At 37.3% G+C, this 25,638-nt stretch overlaps 1 protein-coding gene across 3 annotated transcripts in view; it reads left to right on the top strand.

Moving 5' to 3' along the window:
• LOC122899951 (BEN domain-containing protein 5) overlaps positions 1-25,638 on the top strand; it is a 1,721,330-nt gene that overhangs the window by 914,882 nt on the left and 780,810 nt on the right. For all 3 annotated transcript variants that reach the window (XM_044238193.1, XM_044238194.1, XM_044238192.1), the window contains exon 4: positions 22,490-22,584. In XM_044238193.1, the coding sequence (XP_044094128.1) occupies positions 22,490-22,584 (95 nt within the window). The remainder of the gene's footprint in view (positions 1-22,489; positions 22,585-25,638) is intronic.

Here is a 25,638-nt window from a genome sequence, read left to right as displayed (position 1 = left end):
AAATTCCTGGTTGACCCATTCATTCCTTAGTAGGATATTCTTTAGCCTCCATACATTTGAGTTCTTCTGAATTTTCCGCTTATGATTGAGTTCTAGTTTCAAAGCATTGTGGCTTGAAAATATGCAGAAAATGCTCCCAATCTTTTGGTAACAGGTGAGACCTGATTTGTGGCCCAGGATGTGATATAATCTGGAGAATATTCCATGTACACTAGAGAAGAATGTGTATTCTGTTGCTTTGGGATGGAAAGTTCTGAATATATCTGTGATGTCAATCTGTTCCAGTGTGTCCTTTAAAGCCTTTGTTTCCTTGTTGAACTTTTGCCTCAATGATCTGTCCATTTCAGTGAGGTGGGGGTGTTAAATTTAGTCCCCTAATACTATTGTCGATGTGATTCTTTGATTTTGTTATTAATTGGTGTATATAATTGGCTGCTCCCATGTTAGGGGCATAGATATTTAAAATTGTTAGATCTTCTTGTTAGATAGACCCTTTAAGTGTGATATAGTGTCCTTCCTCATCTGTTATTATAGTTTTTGGCTTAAAATCTAATTTATCTGATATAAGAATTGCCACCCCAGCTTTCTTTTGATGTCCATTAACATGGTAAATTGTTTTCCACCCCCTCACTTTAAATCTGGAGGTGCCTTGGATCTAAAATGAGTCTCTTGCAGAAAGCGTATCAAAGGTTCTTGGTTTTTTCTATCCATTCTGATGCCCTGTGTCTTTTGATTGGGGCATTTAGTGCATTTAAATTCAGTGTAAGTATTGAAGGATATGAATTTAGTGCCATTGTATCGTCTGTATGGTGACTATTACTGTATATTGTCTGTTCCTTTCTGGTCTGTTACTTTTAGGCTCTCTCTTTGCTTAGAGGACCTCTTTCAATATTTCCTGTAGAGCTGCATTGGTGTTTGCAAATTCTTTTTGGTTTAATTTGTCCTGGAAGCTTTTTATTTCTCCTTCTATATTCAGTGACAGCTGGATATAGTATTCTCAGCTGGATATAGTATTCTTGGCTGCCTATTTTTCTCGTTTAGTGCTCTGAATTATCATGGTAGTTCCTTCTGACCTGCCTGGTCTCTGTGAATAGTTCTGCTGCCAATCTAATATCTCTACCATTGTAGGTTACCTACCTCTTGTCCTGGACTGAATTCAGGATTTTCTCTTTGTCTCTGAGACTTGTAAGTTTTACTATTAGAGGATGGGATATTGACCTATTTTTATTGATTTTGAGGTGGGTTCTCTGTGCCTCCTAGATTTTGATGTCTGTTTCCTTCTCCAAATTAGGGAAATTCTCTGCTCTAATTTGCTCCAATATACCTTCTTCCTCTTTCTCTCCTTCTTCTTCTTCTGGGATCCCTATTATTCTAATATTGTTTTGTTGTATGGTATCACTTACTCTTGAATTCTTCCCTTGTGATTCAGTACTTGTTTATCTCTATTTTTCTCAGCTTCTTTATTCTCCATCATTTAGTCTTCTATATCACTGATTCTCTCTTCTACCTCATTTATCCTAGGAGCAAGCGCTTTCATTTTTTATCGCACCTCATTAATAGCTTTTTAAATTTCAATTTGGTTAGATTTTAGTTATTATATTTTTCCAGAAAGGTATTTTCTTATATCTTCCATGCTTTTTTCAAGCCCAGCTAGCACCTTGATAATCATCATTCTGAACTCTAGTTCTGACATCTTACTAATGTCCATATTGATGAGGTCCCTAGCCATTTGTACTGCCTCTTGTTCATTTTTTTTTTTTAGGTGAGTTTTTCCACCTGTCATTTTATCCAGATGAATGAAAGAACAAAATAGCAAAAGGGTAGCAATAACCCGAGAAAAATATACACTAACCAAATCAAATCAAAAGAGACCTGAAACCTGGGGTGAAAGAAAGAAAAAACTATCATCAGGCTGGTGAATAGAACAGAGCCACACACTTGATTTTTGGCGTATTTTGGTCTCTTTGAAGAAATTGCCTCCCAAAATTTTAAAGAAAGAAAAATGTATACAAAAATAAGGGTAAGCATGATGAAGGGATGGAATATTACTGTAAAGATGAAAATAATATTCTGAAAGAGGATTTGAGAATATAAAAAGTTGGTCAAAAAATAATTTAAAAAAGAGGAAAGAATGTGATCAGGCTATAGATGAGAACAAAGCCATGTGCTGTATTTAGGGTATATTTTTATTCATTAAAAGAAATTGTATCCTAAAATTTTAAAGAAAAAAAGAACCTATATGTATACAAGAATAAGGTTAAACACAATGAAGGAATAGAATATGAGTATAACAATGAAAATTAAAGAGTTTTAAAAAGGAAATGATAAGATAAAATAGTTAAAAACATTAAAATGGAAAGAGAAAAAATTTTAAAAATAAAATAAGAACAAGATAAAATTTAAAAAATTTAATTTTGAAGGACTAAAGAACCATGGGAAAAAAGCAATTAATTCTATGTGCTGTATTCCCATAGCGCTGGTTTTGCAGTTCTTATTGATCAGTGAACCTAGTCTTGGCTGGATGTTCTTGTTGATCTTCTGGGGGAAGGGCCTGTTGCAGTGATTCTCAAATGTCTTTGCCTGAGGCAGAATTGCATCATCCTTGCCAGGGGCCAGACTAAGTAATCTGCTTAGTTTTGCTCTTGGTAGCTTTTGTTCCCCGAATGACTTTGCGTAGAGCTTTGGAAGAGGAGAATGAAGATGGCGGCCTCCCAATCTCCAGCCTCATAGGACCTGAGAGCTCAGGGCTCCACTCTTCAGTGCGTCCTCAGAGAAAAGCAATCAATTACTCCCATCCCCCTAGTCTCTAGCCATGCTCTGAGCTCACCTGGCCTGTGACTGAGCATTTCTATCTCTGGCATATGGACTGGTTTGCAGTCTCCATACCTAGCAGATTCCTGCAGCACACTCACTCCCACACCACTCCTCCTGGAGGAGGAAGGAGGGGCTGTCTCTGGATTTACCACTTGTGGGGTTTCTGCTTGAAGAGTGGTGGCCTGACTGCGCCTCGGATCAGTTTAAGGTAACCCTGAGCTGAGATCCCACTCCTTGGCTCCATATCTGTAGCTGGGTTCCCTGCTCTGATACCTGGGAGCTCTGCCACACTTAGACACCCCTGGTTTTTTTGTGACCCCATGGGTCCCAAGACCACATTGTCCCAGTGAGGGCTCCACCCCCTTGCTTAGCCTCTGAAGACACATCCCTCAGTGGAGCCAACTTCTAAAAGGTCCCATTTTGTGCTCTGCTGCTCTACTGCTTGCCAAAAGCTGGCCCCTCCCGCCAAGATCTATCTTCCCATGTATCGCCTAGGATTCACTTCTCCACACATCCTACCTTCCAGAAAGTGGTCACTTTCTGTTCTTAGAATTGCTGCTCTTCTCTTCTATCTCTGGTTGATTTTGTAGGTAATGGGAATGGCTTTATAACTATCTAGCTGAACTCCTGGGACCTGATGATATTTAGGTCTTCTACTCCTCCATCTTACTCCTGCCCCGGGCCTATTTTCTATGGAATTGTTGTTCTTTCATGTTTTGATCTATAGGATTTCTTTATAGGTTGGTTTGTTAATCCTTTTTCATTATAACTGTTACATATATCTTCTTTAATCATTGGATTCTTTTTTCATTTGTTTACTGTATATTTTGATATAACTTTTTTGTAAAGCAGTCATATATATTTGTATTTTCCTTCATGGCTTATGTATTTGGTGCTTTGTTTTAAAAAGGCTTCATATACCCTTAGTCCATAAGGTAATTCCTGTGTACTCATTTCTTAATCCATTTGGAATTTATTTTTTTATTTGGTATGAGGAAGGAATCCTAATGTGATGTGTTTTCCATATGGGTGACCCATTGGTCTAGCACCATTCGTTATTAATACAATTTTCTAATCTGATCAACAGTGTAATCTCTGATGTATATACAGAACCTGTTTATATGCTTTCTGTTGTGTTCCAATTGGTCTATTTCTGTAGATCTTTACCAATGTAAGCCATACTGTTTTAATTTTCATAACATCATAGTAAGTCTTGTCATGTGATGAGACTGTTTTTTGCCCATTGTATTCCCAGAGAAATTCTTTAATCTGCTTATGAACTTTCATGCACACACACACACACACATGCACACACCCCTCTGCTGAGATTTCAGTGAATTACATTGTTTCTAATAATAAATTTTCAGACACATGAAAAAATGTTCATCATCATTAGCCCTCAGGGAGATTCAAATTAAAACCACATTGAGATATCACCTTACACCAGTTAGAATGGCCAAAATTAACAGAACAGGAAACAACATGTGTTGGAGAGGATGTGGAGAAAGGGGAACCCTCTTCCACTGTTGGTGGGAATGCAAGTTGGTGCAGCCTCTTTGGAGAACAGTGTCGAGATTCCTCAAGAAATTAAAAATAGAGCTTCCCTATGACCCTGCAATTGCACTCCTGGGTATTTACCCCAAAGACACAGATGTCGTGAAAAGAAGGGCCATCTGTACCCCAATGTTTATAGCAGCAATGGCCACGGTCGCCAAACTATGGAAAGAACCAAGATGCCCTTCAACGGACGAATGGATAAGGAAGATGTGGTCCATATACACTATTGAGTATTATGCCTCCATCAGAAAGGATGAATACCCAACTTTTGTAACAACATGGACGGGACTGGAAGAGATTATGCTAAGTGAAATAAGTCAAGCAGAGAGAGTCAATTATCATATAGTTTCACTTATTTGTGGAGCATAACAAATAGCATGGAGGACAAGGGGCATTAGAGAGGAGAAGGGAATTTGGGTAAGTTGGAAGGGGAGGTGAACCATGTGAGACTATGGACTCTGAAAAACAGTCTGAGGGGTTTGAAGTGGCGGGGGTGGATGGGAGGTTGGGGTACCAGGTGGTGGGTATTATAGAGGGCATGGCTTGCATGGAGCACTGGGTATGGTGAAAAAATAATGAATAATGTTTTTCTGAAAATAAATAAATTGGAAAGAAGAAAAAAATTTTTTCAATTTTTTAACATGCTATAATTTATATATAAATATAATATATATACTATACTATATATAATTTTATATATATGCTATATACACACATATACTATATACACACATATATGTGTGTGTATACACACACACACACACACACACACACACATTTATCTCGTTTATCCATTTGCCAGTTGATGGACAGGTGGGTTCTTTTTATAGTTTGGCTTTTGTTGATAATGTTTCTATAAGCTTCAGGGTGCATCCCTTTGAATCAGTACTTTTGTATCCTTTGTGTCAATACCTAGTAGTGTGATAGGGAAGTTCTATTTTTTAAGTTTTTGAGGAACCACCATACTGTTTTTCACCAGTTTGTATTCCCACCAACAACGTAAGAATTTTTCCCTTTCTCCTCATCCTTGCCAACATCTATTGATTCCTGTTATGCTAATTTTAGTCATTCTGATAGGTGTGAGGTGATAGCTCATTGTAGTTTTGATTTTGGGTTTCCCTGATGATGAGCGACGTTGCATTTTTTCATGTGTCTGTTAGCCATCTGTATGTCTTCTTTGGAAAAATCTCTATTCAAGTCTTCTGCCCATTTCTTAACTAGGTTACTTGTTTTTTGGGGTGTTGAATTTGTAAGTTCCTTATAGATTTTAAATACTAACCCATGGAGTTTCACCCATTTTGTATTTATTTTTGTATAAGTATAAGTAAGTGGCCCAGTTTCTTTCTTCTGCATTGCTTGTCCAGTTTTCCAAACACCATTTGTTTTCTCCTTGTGCTTATCCCTGTTCACTTCACTCTCTCTTGCCTTTCTCCACAGCCAGGGCTCCTTCCTCTCTACAGCAACAGTGATCTCTTTCTTTCCCATACTACATCTCTGCACCTCCTACCTTCCTGGAAGTGGCCTTTTCTCTTCTTCTTTCCCTCTCTCCCTCCAGTTGTGCAGTTTGTTTTTTCAGTCATCAGATTGATTTCCTGAGTACTCAGAAAGCTTTGATAGTTGCCTAATTGTGTTTGAGGGTTGAGGCAAGCCCTGAGACTTCTTACTACACCACCATCTTAGCTCCTTAGCATACTTTAAATCATCCCAAAGCTTTCCAGTTTTAAAATCCTCAAGGGAAGGTTTATGTGCATCCCCAATCATTCATCCCCACTCATCGGCAGGTAGTAATATGCTGAAGTCAGCTGGTGCCACCTCTCAATGGTTGATTGTCATATTTCCTGGAACTTGTGACTTCTGTTGAATACAACCAGCATTAAAAATAAATACCATGCAAGCTGTGCCCTCTTTAATACCCACCACCTGGTACCCCAACCTCCCACCCCCCCGCCACTTCAAACCCCTCAGACTGTTTTTCAGAGTCCATAGTCTCTCATGGTTCACCTCCCCTTCCAATTTACCCAAATTCCCTACTCCTCTCTAACGCCCCTTGTCCTCCATGCTATTGGTTATGCTCCACAAATGAGTGAAACCATATGATAATTGACTCTCTCTTCTTGACTTATTTCACTCAGCATAATCTCTTCCAGTCCCGTCCATGTTGCTACAAAAGTTGGATATTCATCCTTTCTGATGGAGGCATAATACTCCATAGTGTATATGGACCACATCTTCCTTATCCATTCATCCGTTGAAGGGCATCTTGGTTCTTTCCTTAGTTTGGCGACTGTGGCCATTGCTGCTATAAACATTGGGCTACCGATGGCCCTTCTTTTCACGACATCTGTGTCTTTGGGGTAAATACCCAGGAGTGCAATTGCAGGGTCGTAGGGAAGCTCTATTTTTAATTTCTTGAGGAATCTCCACACTGTTCTCCAAAGAGGATAGGTGGGTATTATAGAGGGCACAGCTTGCATGGAGCACTGGGTGTGGTGAAAAAATAATGAATACTGTTTTTCTGAAAATAAATAAATTGGGAAAGAAAAAAAAAAAGCAAAAACAAATAAGAGGGTCTTCTCTAACCAATAATGATAATGAGTTATGAATTAAGAATTAAGAGGAGTTCAAGCCTTTTTAGTTGAGGTCCAAATAAAGAAAACATCACATTTTCCCCAAAGATTTATTTATTTGAGGGACAAAGAGAGAGTGGGGGTAGGAGCAGAGAGAGAGTCCTCAAGCAAGTTTACCACTGAGCACAGAGCCGCCCAACATGGGGCTTGATCCCAGCACACTGAGATCATGACCTGAGCAGAATGAGCCACCCAGGTGCCCCCAGAACATCACATTTTTATATGCATATGTATTGCCTCATTTTTTTAAAAAGATGCATTTATTTATTTCAGAGAGAGAGAGAAAGGAAGAGAGGGTGTGAGTAGGGGGAGGGGCAGAGAGAGTGGGAGAGAGAATCCACAAGCAGTCTCCATGCTGAGTACAGGGCCCATCCTAGGGATCATGACCTGAGCTGAAATCAAGAGTCCAACACTTAACCAACTGAGCCACCCAGGTGTTGCCTCATTTTTATCTGTACGAAATTCTACGTTTGGGGGCGCCTGGGTGACTCAGTGGGTTAAAGCCTCTGCCTTCAGCTCAGGTCGTGATCCCAGGGGCCTGGGATCGAGCCCCACATCAGGCTCTCTGCTCAGCAGGGAGCCTACCTCCTCCTCTCTCTCTGCCTGCCTCTCTGTCTACTTGTGATCTTTGTCTCTCAAATAAATAAATAAAAACTTGAAAAAAAAATACCATGTTCACAGTAGCATTATTCATAATAGCAAAGAGGTGGAAGCAATCCAAATGCCCCTCATTAGATTATCAGATAAACAAAATGTGGTATACACATGCAATGGAATATTATTTAACCTTTTATATTTAAATTACCTTTACATTACTATGTAAATATCTCTACATTTAGATGTTACATTTTAGTCATTACCTGGGAAAGATGGTAAATATGGATTTTTTCCTAATTCGTTTAAGAAACATTTCATTTTATTTTTTAAATTTAATTTTTTCAGTGTTCCTAGGTTCATTGTTTATGCACCACATCCAGTTCTCCATGCAATATATGCCCTCCTTAATATCCACCACCAGACTTACCTAACTCCCCACACCCCCCTCCAAAACCCTCAGTTTGTTTCTTAGAGTCCACAGTCTCTCATTGTTTGTCTCCCCTCTTATTTCCCCCAATTCACTTTTCCTTTCCTTCTCCAAATATCCTCCATGTTATGCCTTATTCTCCACAAGTAAGTGAAACCATATGATAATTAACTCTCTCTGCTTGACTTATTTCACTAAAAAAATTAAAAATAGGGCTACCCTATGACCCTGCAATTACACTGTAGGCTATTTACCCCAGATGTAGTGAAAAGAACAGCCATCTGTACCCCAATGTTCATAGGACTAATCCTATGGACAATCACCAAACTGTGGAAAGAGCCCAGATGCCTCTCAACAGATGAATGAATAAAGAAGATGTGGTCCATATATACAATGGAATAATACTCAGCAATCAGAAAGGATGAATACCCAACTTTTGTATCAACATGGATGGGACTGGAGGAGATTATGCTGTGTGAAATAAGTCAAGCAGAGAAATTTTTTAAATGAGTAAATTAATCAAATTCCAATTTTTATGATTACTGATATTTGGAATTATTTTTACTATATTATTTTGGGTTTTCCATGTACAATGCTTTTTCTTTGCTTTTTATCCTCCCATCCTGTCAAATCTTCTATTATATTTGTCATGTTTTCTTTATTCTCTTTTTCTTCTTACTCATTCAGAATTTACAACTCCTGTTTCTATAATTATAATGACTACTCTTAAACTGCCACATGTTTATTTGATAGTAATGTCTCAAGTTAGTTAATGTCCCTGTCCTCCTTTGGAACTATACAGAGAACTTATCATGCTTTAACTCTGATTTTGCCTCCCTCCACTTCACCCCAGTTTCAAACACATCTGTTATTGTTGATCAGTGTTTGGTGCAAGCTTATTAGCACTTATCAAATTTATTATTTCATAATAATCATTTTATGCAATCAATTCTTATTTAGATTTACCTGTTACTCTGCTCACTGTTGTTTCTTGCCACTATTACCTTTGGTGTTCAGTTTCTTTCTTTAACATTCATCCTTTAGTAAGTAGCTCCTTCACTGAGTGTCTGAAACTGCTATACTTCTTAGCTTTGTTTGTCTGAAAATTTATTTTACCTTCATTCTTAGGTGATAGTAATTACACTATTTTAGCTCTCTCACATTGCCAATGTTAAGTCTGCTTAAGTCTAATTTCTGTGTCTTTGTAGATAACTTATGTTTGCTCTGATTTGCTTTGAAAGCATGCCCTTTATATTTGTATTGTGCAGTTTTGTTATGATTTGTGTATATCTAGATTTTTTTTTAAATCCTCCTTTGGATTGACTTGTGATTCTTGAATCTGAATAGCATTTTCTTTTGAGATTTTTGCCTCTCCCAGTTTCTCTTATCACTCTTTACATGACTCATATCTAATTTAAATTTTTATTTTTTCCTCAGTATCCTTTTGTCATATTTGTTTTTTTTTCCTTTTGTCATATTTGTTAATTCACTATGTTGAGTTTTGGAAATATCATCTGTTCTGCATTTTAACCTGTCTACTGAATTTTAAGATCAGTTAGTATAAAAAATGTATTTCTAGAAGCCCTCTTTAATTTTTTAGAGAATAATTCTGATCTTTAATTTTTTATTGTGCTTTGGTTCTTTTCATCTGTTTGAAATGTTATTTTAATTTTTTAGTCATTTCAAAAATACTTTCCTTATAACTGACCAGTTTTATGACTTGAAATTCTCTGTGGCCAAATTCAGTTATTTATTTTTTGGTTGAGTCTCACTTTTAGTGTGGATTATTTCCTTATATGTTTTATAAATATGCGTGAAAGCTTAACCTCACACAGGACTTCATTTATGGAAATTCTGTGTTCTTGGGCTGCAAATGTGTGCATTTCAAGCAACATTTCACTGTTTTTACTAGGGATACAGGGATATTTCCAGGGATATCTGCCTTTAACTAAATTTATTTTAAATATCTGACCTGGGTTCTTAAGTCCAACTTGTAGTATAATTTCAAACCAAATGTAAAAATGTTCTGGCCCATTTCTTAAAATTACTTTTTTTACCCCAAACCCAGAAATAGTTAGGTATGCTTCTTTGTCATTTCACACTGCTTGTGAGTGATTTCTTTCTAGAGCATAGTTCTATTAATAATATATCTTTTGAGAGTACTGGATTTATGGAGGTATCTCATTCCAAACTCCTGGCTCATGCAGATTTAAGGCCTCATTTGCTATCCTTGTATGGATATTAAAATGTAGGTTCCTAGATACGAAGACCAATAACCTGCTTTCTGCACCTCTGTATTTTTCTGGCATCTGTAGATTTCTATTTATTAGGAACTCATTAAGTAAAGAATGTTCCCAAACATACCTATGGTTTCTAGGACTTTCCAAAAGGTTATCTATGTCAGTATTATCCAGCTTTTTTCATGCCTAGGTATAGAGAAAATAATATTAATTCACACAGAGAAGATGATATTGTACAAAATATTAGGGTAACTGGGGAACATTTCTTGGGGAACATATGGTTATATGAAATTTGGTCAAAAAATTAACACATAATTTAAAAATAAACCCAAATTATAAAGAGGAAATCAAATGTTAAGTTTATTTAGACAAACCGTGAGAGATTCAGGACTCTAGGAAACAAACAAAGGGTCACAGAAGGGAGGGGTGGTGGGGTGATGGGGTAGCCAGTTTTGGGGTATTTAGGAGGGCACGTGTTGTGATGAGCACTGGGTGTTATATGCAACTAATGAATCGTTGAACACTACATCAAAAACTAGTGATGTAATAATATATGTTGGCTAACCAAACATAACAAATAAATAATAAATAAATAAAATTCAGTAAATGAAAAAAAGAAAGAGAGATGAGTCAAGATGGTGGAGAAGTAGCAGGCTGAGACTACTTCAGCTAGCAGGAGATCAGCTAGAGAGCTTATCTAAAGATTGCAAACACCTGCAAATCCATCGGCAGATCGAAGAGAAGAAGAACAGCAATTCTAGAAACAGAAAACAAACCACTTTCTGAAATGTAGGACTGACGGAGAAATGAATCCAAAGCAACGGGAAGATAGACCCCGGGGGGAGGGGCCGGTTCCCGGCAAGTGGCGGAGCAACGGAGCACAAAATCAGGACTTTTAAAAGTCTGTTCTGCTGAGGAACATCGCTCCAGAGGCTAAACCAGGGCGAAGCCCACGTGGTGTCAGCGTGGCCTCAGGTTCCGCAGGGTCTTAGAAGGATCGTGGGTGTCTGAGTGTCACAGAGCTTGCGGGTATTGGAACAGGAAAGCTGGCTACAGAGACAGAGCCGACAGTAAGCTCGCAGCTCGGGGTTACCTTGAACCGGCCGCAGGCTCGGTAAACTCGGAGCGCGGCCGGAGGTCAGGCAGACGGGAGTTACAGGGCGCTGTTCTCTGAGGGCGTACTGAGGAGTGCGGCCCCAGGCTCTCCGCTCCACTGGGCCAGAGACCAGGAGGCCGCCATTTGTATTCCCGTCCTCTGGAACTCTATGGAAAGCACTCAGGGAACAAAAGCTCCTGAAAGCAAATGGGAGCGGATCACTCAGCCCGGCCCCTGGTAAGGGCTGTGCAATTCCGCCTGGGGCAAAGACACTTGAGAATCATTACCCCAGAATATCAACAAGAAATCCAGCCAAGACCAAGTTTACCTACCAAGGAGCGCAGTTTCAATACCAAGGAGAGCATCAGAATTCCAGAGGAGGAGAAAGCAAAGCACGGAACTCATGGCTTTCTCCCTGTGATATTTTTAGTCTTGCAGTTAATTTAATTTTTTTCTTTTTCATTTTTTTTCTCTTCTTCTGCTAAAATTTTTTTGACTTTTACCCTATTCTTTTTTAACAAGTTTATCTAATATATATATTTTTTCTTTTTTATATTTTTCTTTATTCGTTTTCTTTTTTTAAATTCTTTTCTTTTCTTTTTTTTTTTCTTTGTTTTTCTTTCTTTCTTTTTGATCCTCTTTTTATCCCCTTTCTCCCCCTCACGATTTGGGATCTCTTCTGATTTGGTTAAAGCATATTTTCCTAGGGTTGTTGCCACCCCTTTAGTATTTTACTTGCTCCTTCATATACTCTTATCTGGACAAAATGACAAGGCGGAAAAATTCACCACAAAAAAAAAGAACAAGAGGCAGTACCAAAGGCTAGGGACCTAATCAATACAGACATTGGTAATGTGTCAGATCTAGAGTTCAGAATGACAATTCTCAAGGTTCTAGCCGGGCTTGAAAAAGGCATGGAAGATATTAGAGAAAGCCTCTCCAGTGAGAAAATAGCCCTTTCTGGAGAAATAAAAGAACTAAAATCTAACCAAGTTGAAATCAAAAGAGCTATTAATGAGGTGCAATAAAAAATGGAGGCTCTCACTGCTAGGATAAATGAGGCAGAAGAAAGAATTAGCGATATAGAGGACCAAATGACAGAGAATAAAGAAGCTGAGCAAAAGAGGGACAAAAAGCTACTGGACCACGAGGGGAGAATTTGAGAGATAAGTGACACCATAAGATGAAACAACATTAGAATAATTGGGATTCCAGAAGAAGAAGAAAGAGAGAGGGGAGCAGAAGGTACACTGGAGAGAATTATTGGGGAGAATTTCCCCAATATGGCAAAGGGAACGAGCATCAAAATTCAGGAGGTTCAGAGAACGCCCCTCAAAATCAATAAGAATAGGCCCACAGCCCGTCACCTAATAATGAAATTTACAAGTCTTAGTGACAAAGAGAAAATCCTGAAAGCAGCCCAGGAAAAGAAGTCTGTAACATACAATGGTAAAAATATTAGATTGGCAGCTGACTTATCCACAGAGACCTGGCAGGCCAGAAAGAGCTGGCATGAATATTCAGAGCACTAAATGAGAAAAACATGCAATGAAGAATACTATATCCAGCGAGGCTATCATTGAAAATAGAAGGAGAGATTAAAAGCTTCCAGGACAAACAAAAACTGAAAGAATTTGCAAACACCAAACCAGCTCTACAGGAAATATTGAAAGGGGTCCTCTAAGCAAAGAGAGAGCCTACAAGTGGTAGATCAGAAAGGAACAGAGACAATATACAGTAACAGTCACCTTACAGGCAACACAATGGCACTAAATTCATATATCTCAATAGTTACCCTGAATGTTAATGGGCTAAATGCCCCAATCAAAAGACACAGGGTATCAGAATGAATAAAAAAACAAAACCCATCTATATGTTGCCTCCAAGAAACTCATTTAAGCCCAAAGACACCTCTCGATTTAAAGTGAGGGGGTGTAAAAGAATTTACCATGCTAATGGACATCAGAAGAAAGCAGGAGTGGCAATCCTTATATCAGATCAATTAGATTTTAAGCCAAAGACTATAATAAGAGATGAGGAAGGACACTATGTCATACTCAAGGGGTGTGTCCAACAAGATGATCTAACAATATTAAATATCTATGCCCACAACGTGGGAGCAGCCAACAATATAAACCAATTAATAACAAAATCAAAGAAACACATCAACAATAATACAATAATAGTAGGGGACATTAACACTCCCCTCACTGAAATGGACAGATCATCCAAGCAAAAGATCAGCAAGGAAATAAAGGCCTTAAATGACACACTGGACCAGATGGACCTCACAGATATATTCAGAATATTTCATCCCAAAGCAACAGAATACACATTCTTCTCTAGTGCACATGGAACATTCTACAGAATAGATCACATCCTCGGTCCTAAATCAGGACTCAACCGGTATCAAAAGATTGGGATCATTCCCTGCATATTTTCAGACCACAATGCTCTGGAGCTAGAACTCAACCAAAGAGGAAGTTTGGAAAGAACGCAAATACATGGAGACTAAACAGCATCCTTCTAAAGAATGAATGGGTCAACCGGGAAATTAAAGAAGAATTGAAAAAAATCATGGAAACAAATGATAATAAAATTACAACGGTTCAAAATCTGTGGGACACAACAAAAGCAGTCCTGCGAGGAAAATATATAGTGGTACAAGCCTTTCTCAGGAAACAAGAAAGGTCTCAGGTACACAACCTAACCCTACACCTAAAGGAGCTGGAGAAAGAACAAGAAAGAAACCCTAAGCCCAGCAGGAGAAGAGAAATCATAAAGATCCGAGCAGAAATCAATAGAATAGAAACCAAAAAAAACAATAGAACAAATCAATGAAACTAGGAGAAGATTCTTTGAAAGAATTAATAAAATAGATAACCCCCTGGCCAGACTTATCAAAAAGAAAAGAGAAAGGACCCAAAGAAATAAAATCATGAATGAAAGAGGAGAGATCACAACTAACACCAAAGAAATACAAACAATTATAAGAACATACTATGAGCAACTCTATGCCAACAAATTTAACAATCTGGAAGAAATGGATGCATTCCTAGAAACATATAAACTAGCACAACTGAACCAGGAAGACATAGAAAGCCTGAACATACCCATAACCAGTAAGGAGATTAAAACAGTCATTAAAAATCTCCAAACAAACAAAAGCCCAGGGCCAGACGGCTTCCCAGGGGAATTCTACCAAACATTTAAAGAAGAACTAATTCCTATTCTCCTGAAACTGTTCCAAAAAATAGAAATGGAAGGAAAACTTCCAAACTCCTTTTATGAGGCCAGCATCATCTTGATCCCAAAACCAGACAAGGATCCCATCAAAAAAGAGAGCTATAGACCAATATCCTTGATGAACACAGATGCGAAAATTCTCACCAAAATACTAGCCAATGGGATTCAACAGTACATTAAAAGGAATATTCACCACGACCAAGTGGGATTTATCCCAGGGCTGCAAGGTTGGTTCAACATCCGCAAATCAGTCAATGTGATACAACACATCAATAAAAGAAAGAACAAGAACCATATGATACTCTCAATAGATGCTGAAAAAGCATTTGACAAAGTACCGCATCCCACCCTGATCAAAACTCTTCAAAGTGTAGGCATAGAGGGCGCATACCTCAATATCATCAAAGCCATCTATGAAAAACCCACCACAAATATCATTCTCAATGGAGAAAAACTGAAAGCTTTTCCGCTAAGGTCAGGAACACGGCAGGGATGTCCATTATCACCACTGCTATTCAACATAGTACTAGAAGTCCTAGCCTCAGCAATCAGACAACAAAAGAAAATTAAAGGCATCCAAATAGGCAAAGAAGAAGTCAAACTCTCACTCTTCGCAGATAATATAATACTATATGTTGAAAACCCAAAAGACTCCACTCCAAAACTGCTAGAAATTGTACAGGAATTCAGTAACATGTCAGGATATAAAATCAATGCACAGAAATCAGTTGCATTTCTCTACACCGACAACAAGACAGAAGAAATTGAAATTAAGAAGTCAATCCCATTTACAATTGCACCCCAAACCATAAGATACCTAGGAATAAACCTAACCAAAAAGGCTAAGAATCTATACTTAGAAAACTATAAAGTACTCATGAAAGAAATTGAGGAAGACACAAAGAAATGGAAAAATGTTTCATGCTCCTGGATTGGAAGAATAAATATTGTGAAAATGTCTATGCTACTTAAAGCAATCTACAAACTTAATGCAATTCCTATCAAAGTACCATCCATCTTTTTCAAAGAAATGGAACAAATAATTCTAAAATTTATATGGAACCAGAAAAGACCTCGAATAGCCAAAGGGATATTGAAAAACAAAGCCAAAATTGGTAGCATCACAATTCCGGACTTCAAGCTCTATTACAAAGCTGTCATCATCAAGACAGCATGGTACTAGCACAAAAACAGACACATAGATCAATGGAACAGAATAGAGAGCCCAGAAATAGACCCTCAACTCTATGGTCAACTAATCTTTGATAAAGCAGGAAAGAATGTCCAATGGAAAAAAGACAGCCTCTTCAATAAATGGTGTTGGGAAAATTGGACAGCCACGTGCAGAAAAATGAAATTGGACCATTTCCTTACACCACACACAAAGATAGACTCAAAATGGATGAAGGACCTCAATGTGAGAAAGGAATCCATCAAAATCCTTGAGGAGAACACAGGCAGCAACCTCTTCGACCTCAGCCGCAGCAACATCTTCCTAGGACCATCGCCAAAGGCAAGGGAAGCAAGGGCAAAAATGAACTATTGGGATTTCATCAAGATCGAAAGCTTTTGCACAGCAAAGGAAACAGTTAACAAAATCAAAAGACAACTGACAGAATGGGAGAAGATATTTGCAAACGACTTATCAGATAAAGGACTAGTGTCCAAAATATATAAAGAACTTAGCAAACTCAACACCCAAAGAACAAATAATCCAATCAAGAAATGGGCAGAGGACATGAACAGACGTTTCTGCAAAGAAGACATCCAGATGGCCAACAGACACATGAAAAAGTGCTCCATATCACTCGGCATCAGGGAAATACAAATGAAAACCACAATGAGATATCACCTCACAACAGTCAGAATGGCTAAAATCAAGAAGTCAGGAAATGACAGATGCTGGCGAGGATGCGGAGAAAGGGGAACCCTTCTACACTGTTGGTGGGAATGCAAGCTGGTGCAACCACTCTGGAAAACAGCATGGAGGTTCCTCAAAATGTTGAAAATAGAACTGCCCTATTACCCAGCAATTACACTACTGAGAATTTACCCTAAAGATACAAACGTAGTGATCCAAAGCGGCAAGTGCACCTGAATGTTTATAGCAGCAACGTCCACAATAGCCAAACTATGGAAAGAACCTAGATGTCCATCAACAGATGAATGGATCAAGAAGAGGTGGTATATATACACAATGGAATACCATGCAGCCATCAGAAGAAATGAAATCTTGCCATTTGCGACAACATGGATGGAACTAGAGCGCATCATGCTTAGCGAAATAAGTCAAGCAGAGAAAGACAACTACCATATCATCTCCCTGATATGAGGAAGTGGTGATGCAATATGGGGGCTTAAGTGAGTAGGAGAAGAATAAATGAAACAAGATGGGACTGGGAGGGAGACAAACCATAGGTGACTCTTAATCTCACAAAACAAACTGAGAGTTGCTGGGGGGAGGAGTGTTGGGAGAAGGGGGGTGGGGTTATGGACATTGGGGAGGGTATGTGCTTTGGTGAGTGTTGTGAAGTGTGTAAACCTGGTGATTCACAGACCTGTACCCCTTGCGATAAAAATATATGTTTATAAAAAATAAAAAATTAAAACAAAACAAAACAAAACACCATAGAAATATGAAAGATAGAAACCAAACTGTTAATAATGGTCAGCTCTAGGAGGTGAGATTTGTTTTTCAGTCTCTATAGTTAACAGTTTAAAAAAGTATCTATTAATTCTGTATCTATTAATTCTGTTAATTATTTGTTAATTATGATAATTAAATCTGTTATCTATTCTGTATCTATTAATTTTGTTAGTACTGTAAAGTATCTATTAATTCTGTAGTAAATATAAATACCACTGCAAATAAAGTGGGAAGTTTAAAAGAAATAAAAATGAAAAAAAGAAAGAAAGAAAAGCAAAAGCATTTCTTTGGCTCCCATAAGAGTAACGTCATACTGACTTGTACATTAATAAAAATATAAGAAAAAGCCTAACTTTCTGGAATGTTCTTTCTCATCATGATGTGTAATTTTGTATGTAAAACAAAACAAAATATATAACCCTGCCCCAAATGTTCCTTCCCTGGAGCACTCTTTTCTTTCTGAAGATTGTGTATTATCCCAGGCAGCTGTCATGACTTAGATTTGAATAAAACTCTTTCCTTTCTCTCTAAAATGTTAAAAATCAATCAATCAATCTTCACATTTTTAATTGAAACTCCAGTTTGTGTCTGGGAACATATCATTTTTATATGAGGTTTTATTTCTGTAATAGATACATGCTATTCCTAATCAAGACTTTTCAGTGACAACCTCTTCAAAATCTTAATAGTCACCATCATCAATGAGAAACTGTTCACACAATAAAGTGATAAAATATTTAAAACTGTTCAAATATTTAAACTGTATGAAATAATATTTAAGTCATTCAACAGCTTTCCCTTACTTTTCACTCATAATTGCAATGTTGAAATTTCATGTGAAAATAAAATGATTTTCACATATAATCAGACTTTTAAATAAAATGTTTTTAGGTAATGAAATATTTTAAAATTGTTATGACCCTCTAGTTTATATCATGCACATGCCTATTTAGAATAGTCCCTGGGAGTAGCTTGTATATCCTTAAGTGGGAAACCTACTCATGATTAGACAAAAGTATTGGATATATGCAAAGCCAGAGAATCAAGTCCACTGTCTAGCCAGCGTGCAGGCTCGTCATTATACCTCTGGCCACCCTGGATTCTTCCATGGCTTACACCTAGAATGAAGTTTGCACTCCTCCATAGCACCATGAACTGCTTGGTCAGAATAGACAGAGCTCTGGACCTCACATATGGTGGCTTGAGAGCTAGAATCCATCCCCAGCCTATCAGTGTGCTGCAGGTCACTATTTACAAAGCTCTGACCTAGAAAACCTTACTGCTAAAACAAGAAGCCTAGATTAAAAATTTAAATCTGAAGAAGAGAGAAAGAGAAATAAAAGGAAGAAAGGAAGGAAAACTAAAATTTCCCATTTTATTGAAGATAAGGAGGAATGTTTGATAAATATTGAGTACCTCTTACCAGGTAGGTACAATGTGCTGGGTGATTAACTTAACCTCATAGATTTTTTAAAAGTTTGTTAGAATGCTGTTATCATCACAATTTTAAATATAAATAATCAATAGAAAAAATTATCTTGCCCAAGTTCACAGAACTAGTAGGGAACTGGGTTTCAGTCCAGATGTATCTGTCTAGAATGTCCATGATCTTGCTACTTATTAACTTAATGTAATCTCGATATTACTTGCCTCATCTATAAATAAAGGATAATAAATAGTCTATGTCTCAAAAAGTTCATTATCCTCAAAATAAATGATATCTGATATCAGAGTGTATGATTGAAACTGAGGCCCAACATCAGTAGTTTTTAAAAGCTATCAAGTGATTCTAATATATTATGAGGTGATTCTAATATACAAAACACTGAAATATTGTGAACAAGTGCTTAACTCAGAATTTGGTACATAGAAAAGTACTTAAGAGTTTTTAGCTATTATAACTGTTGTTACCATTGCCTTATGGATGCCATTTCTTGTGATGTATTTGGGGTAAATAATAGATACTTAAGTGTAAAATACAGGGAGCCAACATTTCCTGCACTGCCTACTTCCACATACCTTTGATTCTCACAGCCACATTTGGCTTGCTCAATAGGCTGGAAAATTAAAAAAAAAAAAAAAAGTTTGGGTGGAGAATGGCAAGAGATGGTATTCTTTTTTCATGGAGTGTCATAGAGAAAGTATAGTTTTTATGAGTCTTTATTTCAATTTCTTCATGTCTAAAATTGGGCTAAAATAGACAACTTTTGTTTATGGATGGAACAGCTAAATAATATAGCATATTTAAAAGATCTGGGAAATCTTCCTGTGCAGAGGATAGTAGGATATTGATGATCAATGGATATTTCACTTTCTCATTTCTTTATTCCAGCTTCACAGATGAACAGAATTTCTATATTAGATTTCCCTTATACTTAGCATTAATCTAGATCCTAAAAGTGCAGCATGGCTTCCAGGTTCACTGGAAATGGATATGACATCTGGAAAATCTCAGAAGAGAAAAGGGAAATTAGCCCTGTAAAGTTCAAAGGCCATTTGTTCCCTTGATATTGATTTTCTTAAGTCAGACAGTAGTCAAGACCCTGGGAGAAGTAATTGAACTGACAAGAGGCAGGTTCAGGTTATTAATAATTGAAGAGTCTTGGGCATTCTTTATGACTTAATTTAATGACAGAAGAGAGGTCTGCAACTGAAATGCCCTGTGATGGGAGATTGGTAGCTGGATCTCTGAGCAGAAAGGAAAACACATTATTCCTAAGAGCTAATTTCATAGAACAAAGCATTCTATGGTAGTCCCATATATGAAGACAGAGAAGATAATTTTGTTCTCTTTTAAGAAAACAAAATTTTAAAGGCTTAAAAAATTGCCATTGGATTCATTTTTGACATTTACAAATCTGGCTTGGTTATAGTTATGGAATTTTGGAACTTTAGTGAATAACTCAAGGGTAGAGATCATGGACATTTTACTTATCTTTTTTATTCCCTAGATTTAAATGTCAACTCTCCATATATTAATTGCATGACTTTGGACAAATTGATTAACTTCTCTGAGCTCAGTTTCCACATCTGTAAAATGGAGAGGTTAATATTTCAGTTATAGAAAATACTTAATTTTAGTTATAGAAAAAATATTTAAACATTTATAAAAATGTATAAAATTCCTAGCACTTGATATTATATAATACATCACACAATAAATATTTCAATGCAATAATATGTGAATTTTGATGCTTCCTTCTCTTTCACTACCTATGGATAGAAAAACTAGCCTATGGTAACCTTTTGAAAGTTTCCCTATTTCTCTGACTATTCTTCCTGCCCTTGCTCTGGTCCTCATCTTCTCTCTTTTGGACTTAATTTCAATGGTCATTGAGTATCTTTTATCCACAATACTCTTCTCTTTCGCCATCTCTCCTCTCCACTTGTAATAATAAATTATTTACCAAAACAAAGGCTGATCTCTCTTTTTTTAACTTTTTAAATTACTTTCAGTGTACTAGAATTCATTGTTTATAAACCACACCCGGTGCTCCATACAATACGTGCCCTCCACTACCAGGCTCCTCCAACCTCCCACCCCCCACCCCTTCAAAACACTTGGATTTTTTTTCAAAGTCCATAGTCTCTCATGGTTCATCTCCCCCTCTAATTTCCCTCAACTCCCTTCTCCTCTCCATCTCCCCATGTCCTCCATGTTATTTGTTATGCTCCAGAAGTAAGTGAAACCATATGATACTTGACTCTCTCTTCTTGACTGATTTCACTCAGTGTAATCTCTTCCAGTCCCATCCATGTTGCTACAAAAGTTGGTATTCATCCTTTCTGATGGATGCATAATACTCCATAGTGTATATGGACCACATCTTCCTTATCCATTCGTCCGTTGAAGGGCATCTTGGTTCTTTCCACAGTTTGGCGACCATGGCCATTGCTGCTATGAACATTGGGGTACAGATGGCCCTTCTTCTCACTACATCTGTATCTTTGGGTGTAAATACCCAATAGTCCAATTGCAGGGTCATAGAGAAGCTCTATTTTTAATTTCTTAAGGAATCTCCACACTGTTCTCCAAAGAGGCTGCACCAACTTGCACTCCCACCAGCAGTGTAAGAGGGTTCCCCTTTCTCCACATCCTCTCCAACACACATTATTTCCTGTCTTGCTAACTTGTGTAAAGTGGTATCTCAATGTGGTTTTAATTTGAATCTCCCTGATGGCTAGTGATGATGAACATTTTTTCATGTGTCTGAGAGCCATTTGTATGTCTGCATTGGAGAAGTGTCTGTTCATGTCTTCTGCCCATTTTTTGACATGACTATCTGTTTTGTGTGTGTTGGGTTTGAGGAGTTCTTTATAGATCCTGGATATCAGCCTTTTGTCTGTACTGTCTTTTGCAAATATCTTCTCCCATTCTATGAGTTGCCTCTTTGTTTTATTGACTGTTTCCTTTGCTGTGCAGAAGCTTTTGATCTTGATGAAGTCCCAAAAGTTCATTTTTGCTTTTGTTTCCTTTAAGGCTGATTTATTTTAACTCTACTACCCTTCTGGAAAGATTTTAGTATCTAGAGCACTCCACTCCCCCATTTTAAAGGTGAAACCCGGAGAGGGGAAGGGACTTATCCAAGAACAGATGCTCCTACAAATTGATGCTGAGATTAGGGTTGAGCTTAGAACACCTGGCCCCCAGCAAAGGATAACAAAAGGAAGTGCAAAAGGGGACATATATCCTCCAGGTCTAGTGAAAGGGTGCTGAACAGTTACAGAACATTTTAATTTCAATTTTGCATTCAGTTATCTTTTTTGAACTTTAAATGCAACACTGTTACTCTAGTAATACTATTACTCATTTCCATATAAACTTTAGGTCAGCCTGGAGAAAGGGAGCAGTTAATAATAATAGTTAAAATTTATGTAACATTAACTATGTGCAAAGCATGGCTCTAAACACTGTACATATATTACCTTACTTAATTATCATCAATAATTCTAAGTACCCTAAGTACTTTATTATCCCCATTTTTCAAATGGAGAAACTGAGAAATAGAAAGGTTTAGTAGCTTGGCAAGGTCACATGGCTTGAAAGTGGTAGAGTAGGTTCTAGGGTCTGTGCTCCTGACTACTATACTAAGCTGGCACAAATACTTTGATATTCTGCAGGCACCATTTATTTCATATGGCTTCTTCTAACCTTGCTTTATAATTTCCATTCCTGATTATCAAGAAGTGACAACTTGCAAAGCATAGTCTTCTGATAAACTTTTCTCTTTTTTTCAGAGAGTCATTTTCAACATTGTTAACTTCAGTAAAACCAAGAGTCTATATAGAGATGGGATGGCCCCTATGGTGAAATCTACAAGCAGACCCAAATGGTAAGTGATCAGAATGGGGCCTCTTTCTGGTTGGGAATTTGATCCACGTCTCAAAGTTTATTTGCTGAATGGCTCAGCTTAGCCTCACTGGCACTGAGGGGAGTAAGTTGAGTTTCTTGATAGCTATTGTTTGGGCTCTAGGTCTAGGGCTCTTTGAGAATGCTGTAATAAGGAACATGGTTCCTTATATGGAGTGACCAGCACTCCATTATTAGGGAAGGTATAGTCTGTTATTTGGTAAACTTCCTGTTCTTGTTGGCCTCTTATCATGGTATCTTTGGAAACATAACTGAATTTGATTCTATGTTGTTTTTATTTTTGTTTCTTAGCCTGAGCATTGATGTTGTGTAGAACATTGAGTGGAGCATTGTATATATTTGTTGTATAATAACAAACAAATTTTTATGTAATATATTTTATGTAAAATAACAAAGAACATGTTGTATAGAACATTGTATAGAACATGGGAACTAGAGTTTAGATTTTCCTTGCTTCACTTGTTTTTTTTTTTTTTTTGTGGCATTTCTATATAGATGTTACATGCTTTGTGGATGTTAAAGTTATACTTGTTCATTGCTATAGCAAGGGTGAGGAGAGTTTGATAGGCTTATTTAAAATAGTATTAATTATGGGGGCACCTGGGTGGCTCAGTGGGTTAAAGTCTCTGCCTTTGGCTCAGGTCATGATCCCAGGGTCCTGGGATCGAGCCCCATGTCAGGCTCTCTGCTCATCAGGGAGCCTGCTTCCCTTCCTCTCTCTCTCTCTGCCTGCCTCTCTGCCTACTTGTGATCTCTGTCTGTCAAATAAATAAATAAAAATATTTAAAAAATAAAATAAATAGTATTAATTATGGTAGTGATGATGATGATGATGATAATGATAACTACTCTCACTTACTGAGATCCTATTCTTTCTATATATTTTACATTTCTGGCACTATTATCACAACAGTTTTGCAAGGGAGATCTTACATATTCCTATATTACAGATTAAAAAATGGAGACTAAGAGATGGTAAGTGTTTTCCCAACACCATAGATATTGAGAGGAGGAGCCTGTGGTATTGTTATTACCCCACAGTACCATCCAAACCGATCAATTTTTCATCCATCCATTCACTTATTCTTTCAACAAACATTGATTGAATGCACCAAAATGAGAGTTTTTAAAGACAGAAACCAGTGTTATTAATCTATCACACTGTAGGTATTAATTGAATGCTTGTTGAACTAAACTGAATTCGTTATAAGAATTTACATGTAAAGTGCCTGGCACTTTCTAAGTGCTCAATAAATGTCATCTATTATTAATAGTATTATGTAAAACACTATACAAATGCAAGGAATTGTTAATATCATTCTAGCTTTGATCCCTGTTCAAATTTTAATGCCTAGTGAGATCATCTCCAAATGTCTATATTTATAGAAAACTAGCAATCCATAAATATTGAATTGTGCTTTTATCTACAAATGCTACTTGGCAATTTTCTATAAATGCTGGGCTGAGAAGCTCAGGTTTGTAAAAGTGTAGGCATTGGATGATAATGAAAACTTTTTATTAAAAGATAAAAGTATCTTCCTGGTCTTGGTTTTTTGTTTTTGTTTTCTTGCTTTGCTGCATCAAGTCAACTATACTGCTATTCCTGGATCTCCTTTTGACAATGGGTTCTGGACAAGGGGTAGGCCTTTGTTTTGAGTTTCTGAACTCAGCCCAGTGGATAATAATATAGCACATATCTCTGTTAATAGGTATATGTGTAGATCTGTACTTCAAACCTTGCCAACAAAAGGACATAACTGTTGATCTAATCATGAGAATGCTTGAAATAACATTGTACTTCTTTTATGAGGCTCTGTGTTGGAATCTTACACAGCAACAATAATCACCATCCTTTTCCCCAACTATTCAATGCTTGAGTCTTCTCTTTTATTGTGCTTTTAAAATTCTTAAGCTTTAATCATTTCATTTTGTTTTGTTTTATTTCTTACAGATTATCTTTGGGAAATTTCTGTCGGGGCTCTTGGCAAAATTTTAGAATATTAATGAGTCCTTGCATTTATATCATAATACCTGAGAATGAAGTTAGTACTCTTACCCAGTGTTGGCAGGCTCTTAGAAACAGCCATTATCCAGTCATGGGGCTTTTCTAAAGGTCTAAAAGAACTTAAGTATTAAGAATTCAGTTTATTGTAGTTCATCAGGCTGGTAAGGTACAAGGTACCAGAGCAAATCAGGTTGTTGATATGTCTCATCTTGCATCTTTTTGACTTGCTAACCCCAGACATTGGATGCAAAGCTACTCACATGCCTTCATAGTCCCCCATTTTAAAACCAGACTGAGATACTGTTTACTTAGTAGGACTTTATTGGTCATCTTAATGTGTCACAGACTATTCTAGATGTTGGGGATATAGTATGACAGAAAAGATCTGTCCTCAAAGGGAACTTTCTTTTTTAGAATTTTATCAACTGGCGGGACTGGAAGAGATTATGCTGAGTGAAATAAATCAAGCTGAGAGAGTCAATTATCATATGGTTTCACTGATTTGTGAAGCATAACAAGTAGCATGGAGGACAAGGGGAGTTAGAGAGGAGAAGGAAGTTGAGGGAAATTGGAAGGGGAGGTGAACCATGAGAGACTATGGACTCTGAAAAACAATCTGAGGGTTTTGAAGGGGCAGGAGGTGGGAGATTGGGGAAACCAGGTAGTGGGTATTGGAGAGGGCATAGATTGCATGGAGCACTGGGTGTGGTGCAAGAAAAAAATGAATACTGTTACGCTGAAAAAAAATTAAAAAAAAATTTTAAATTTATTAAAAAAAGAATTTTATTAACTGATTTATACATGCCATAATTGTTCCACTCTGGTTTGCTGATGGTTTGTTCTGAGGATTGTTTCTGCCCCTTTGATGTTTTCTGTTTAGGACTTTCTTCTCTTTCTTGTGTCAGTTACCTGTACCAGAACCTGTCTTCCAGTAGTCATTCTAAATGTTCTTAGGGCAACACAAAAATTGTACATGACCGTTTGGCTCTCAGATTATTAGATTTTTATTGG

The sequence above is a fragment of the Neovison vison genome, chromosome 2 (assembly GCF_020171115.1).
Source record: "Neovison vison isolate M4711 chromosome 2, ASM_NN_V1, whole genome shotgun sequence".
Lineage (NCBI taxonomy): Eukaryota > Metazoa > Chordata > Mammalia > Carnivora > Mustelidae > Neogale > Neogale vison.
The sequence above is the reverse complement of the archived record's forward strand: the minus strand, read 5'-3'. Positions and strand labels throughout refer to the sequence as shown.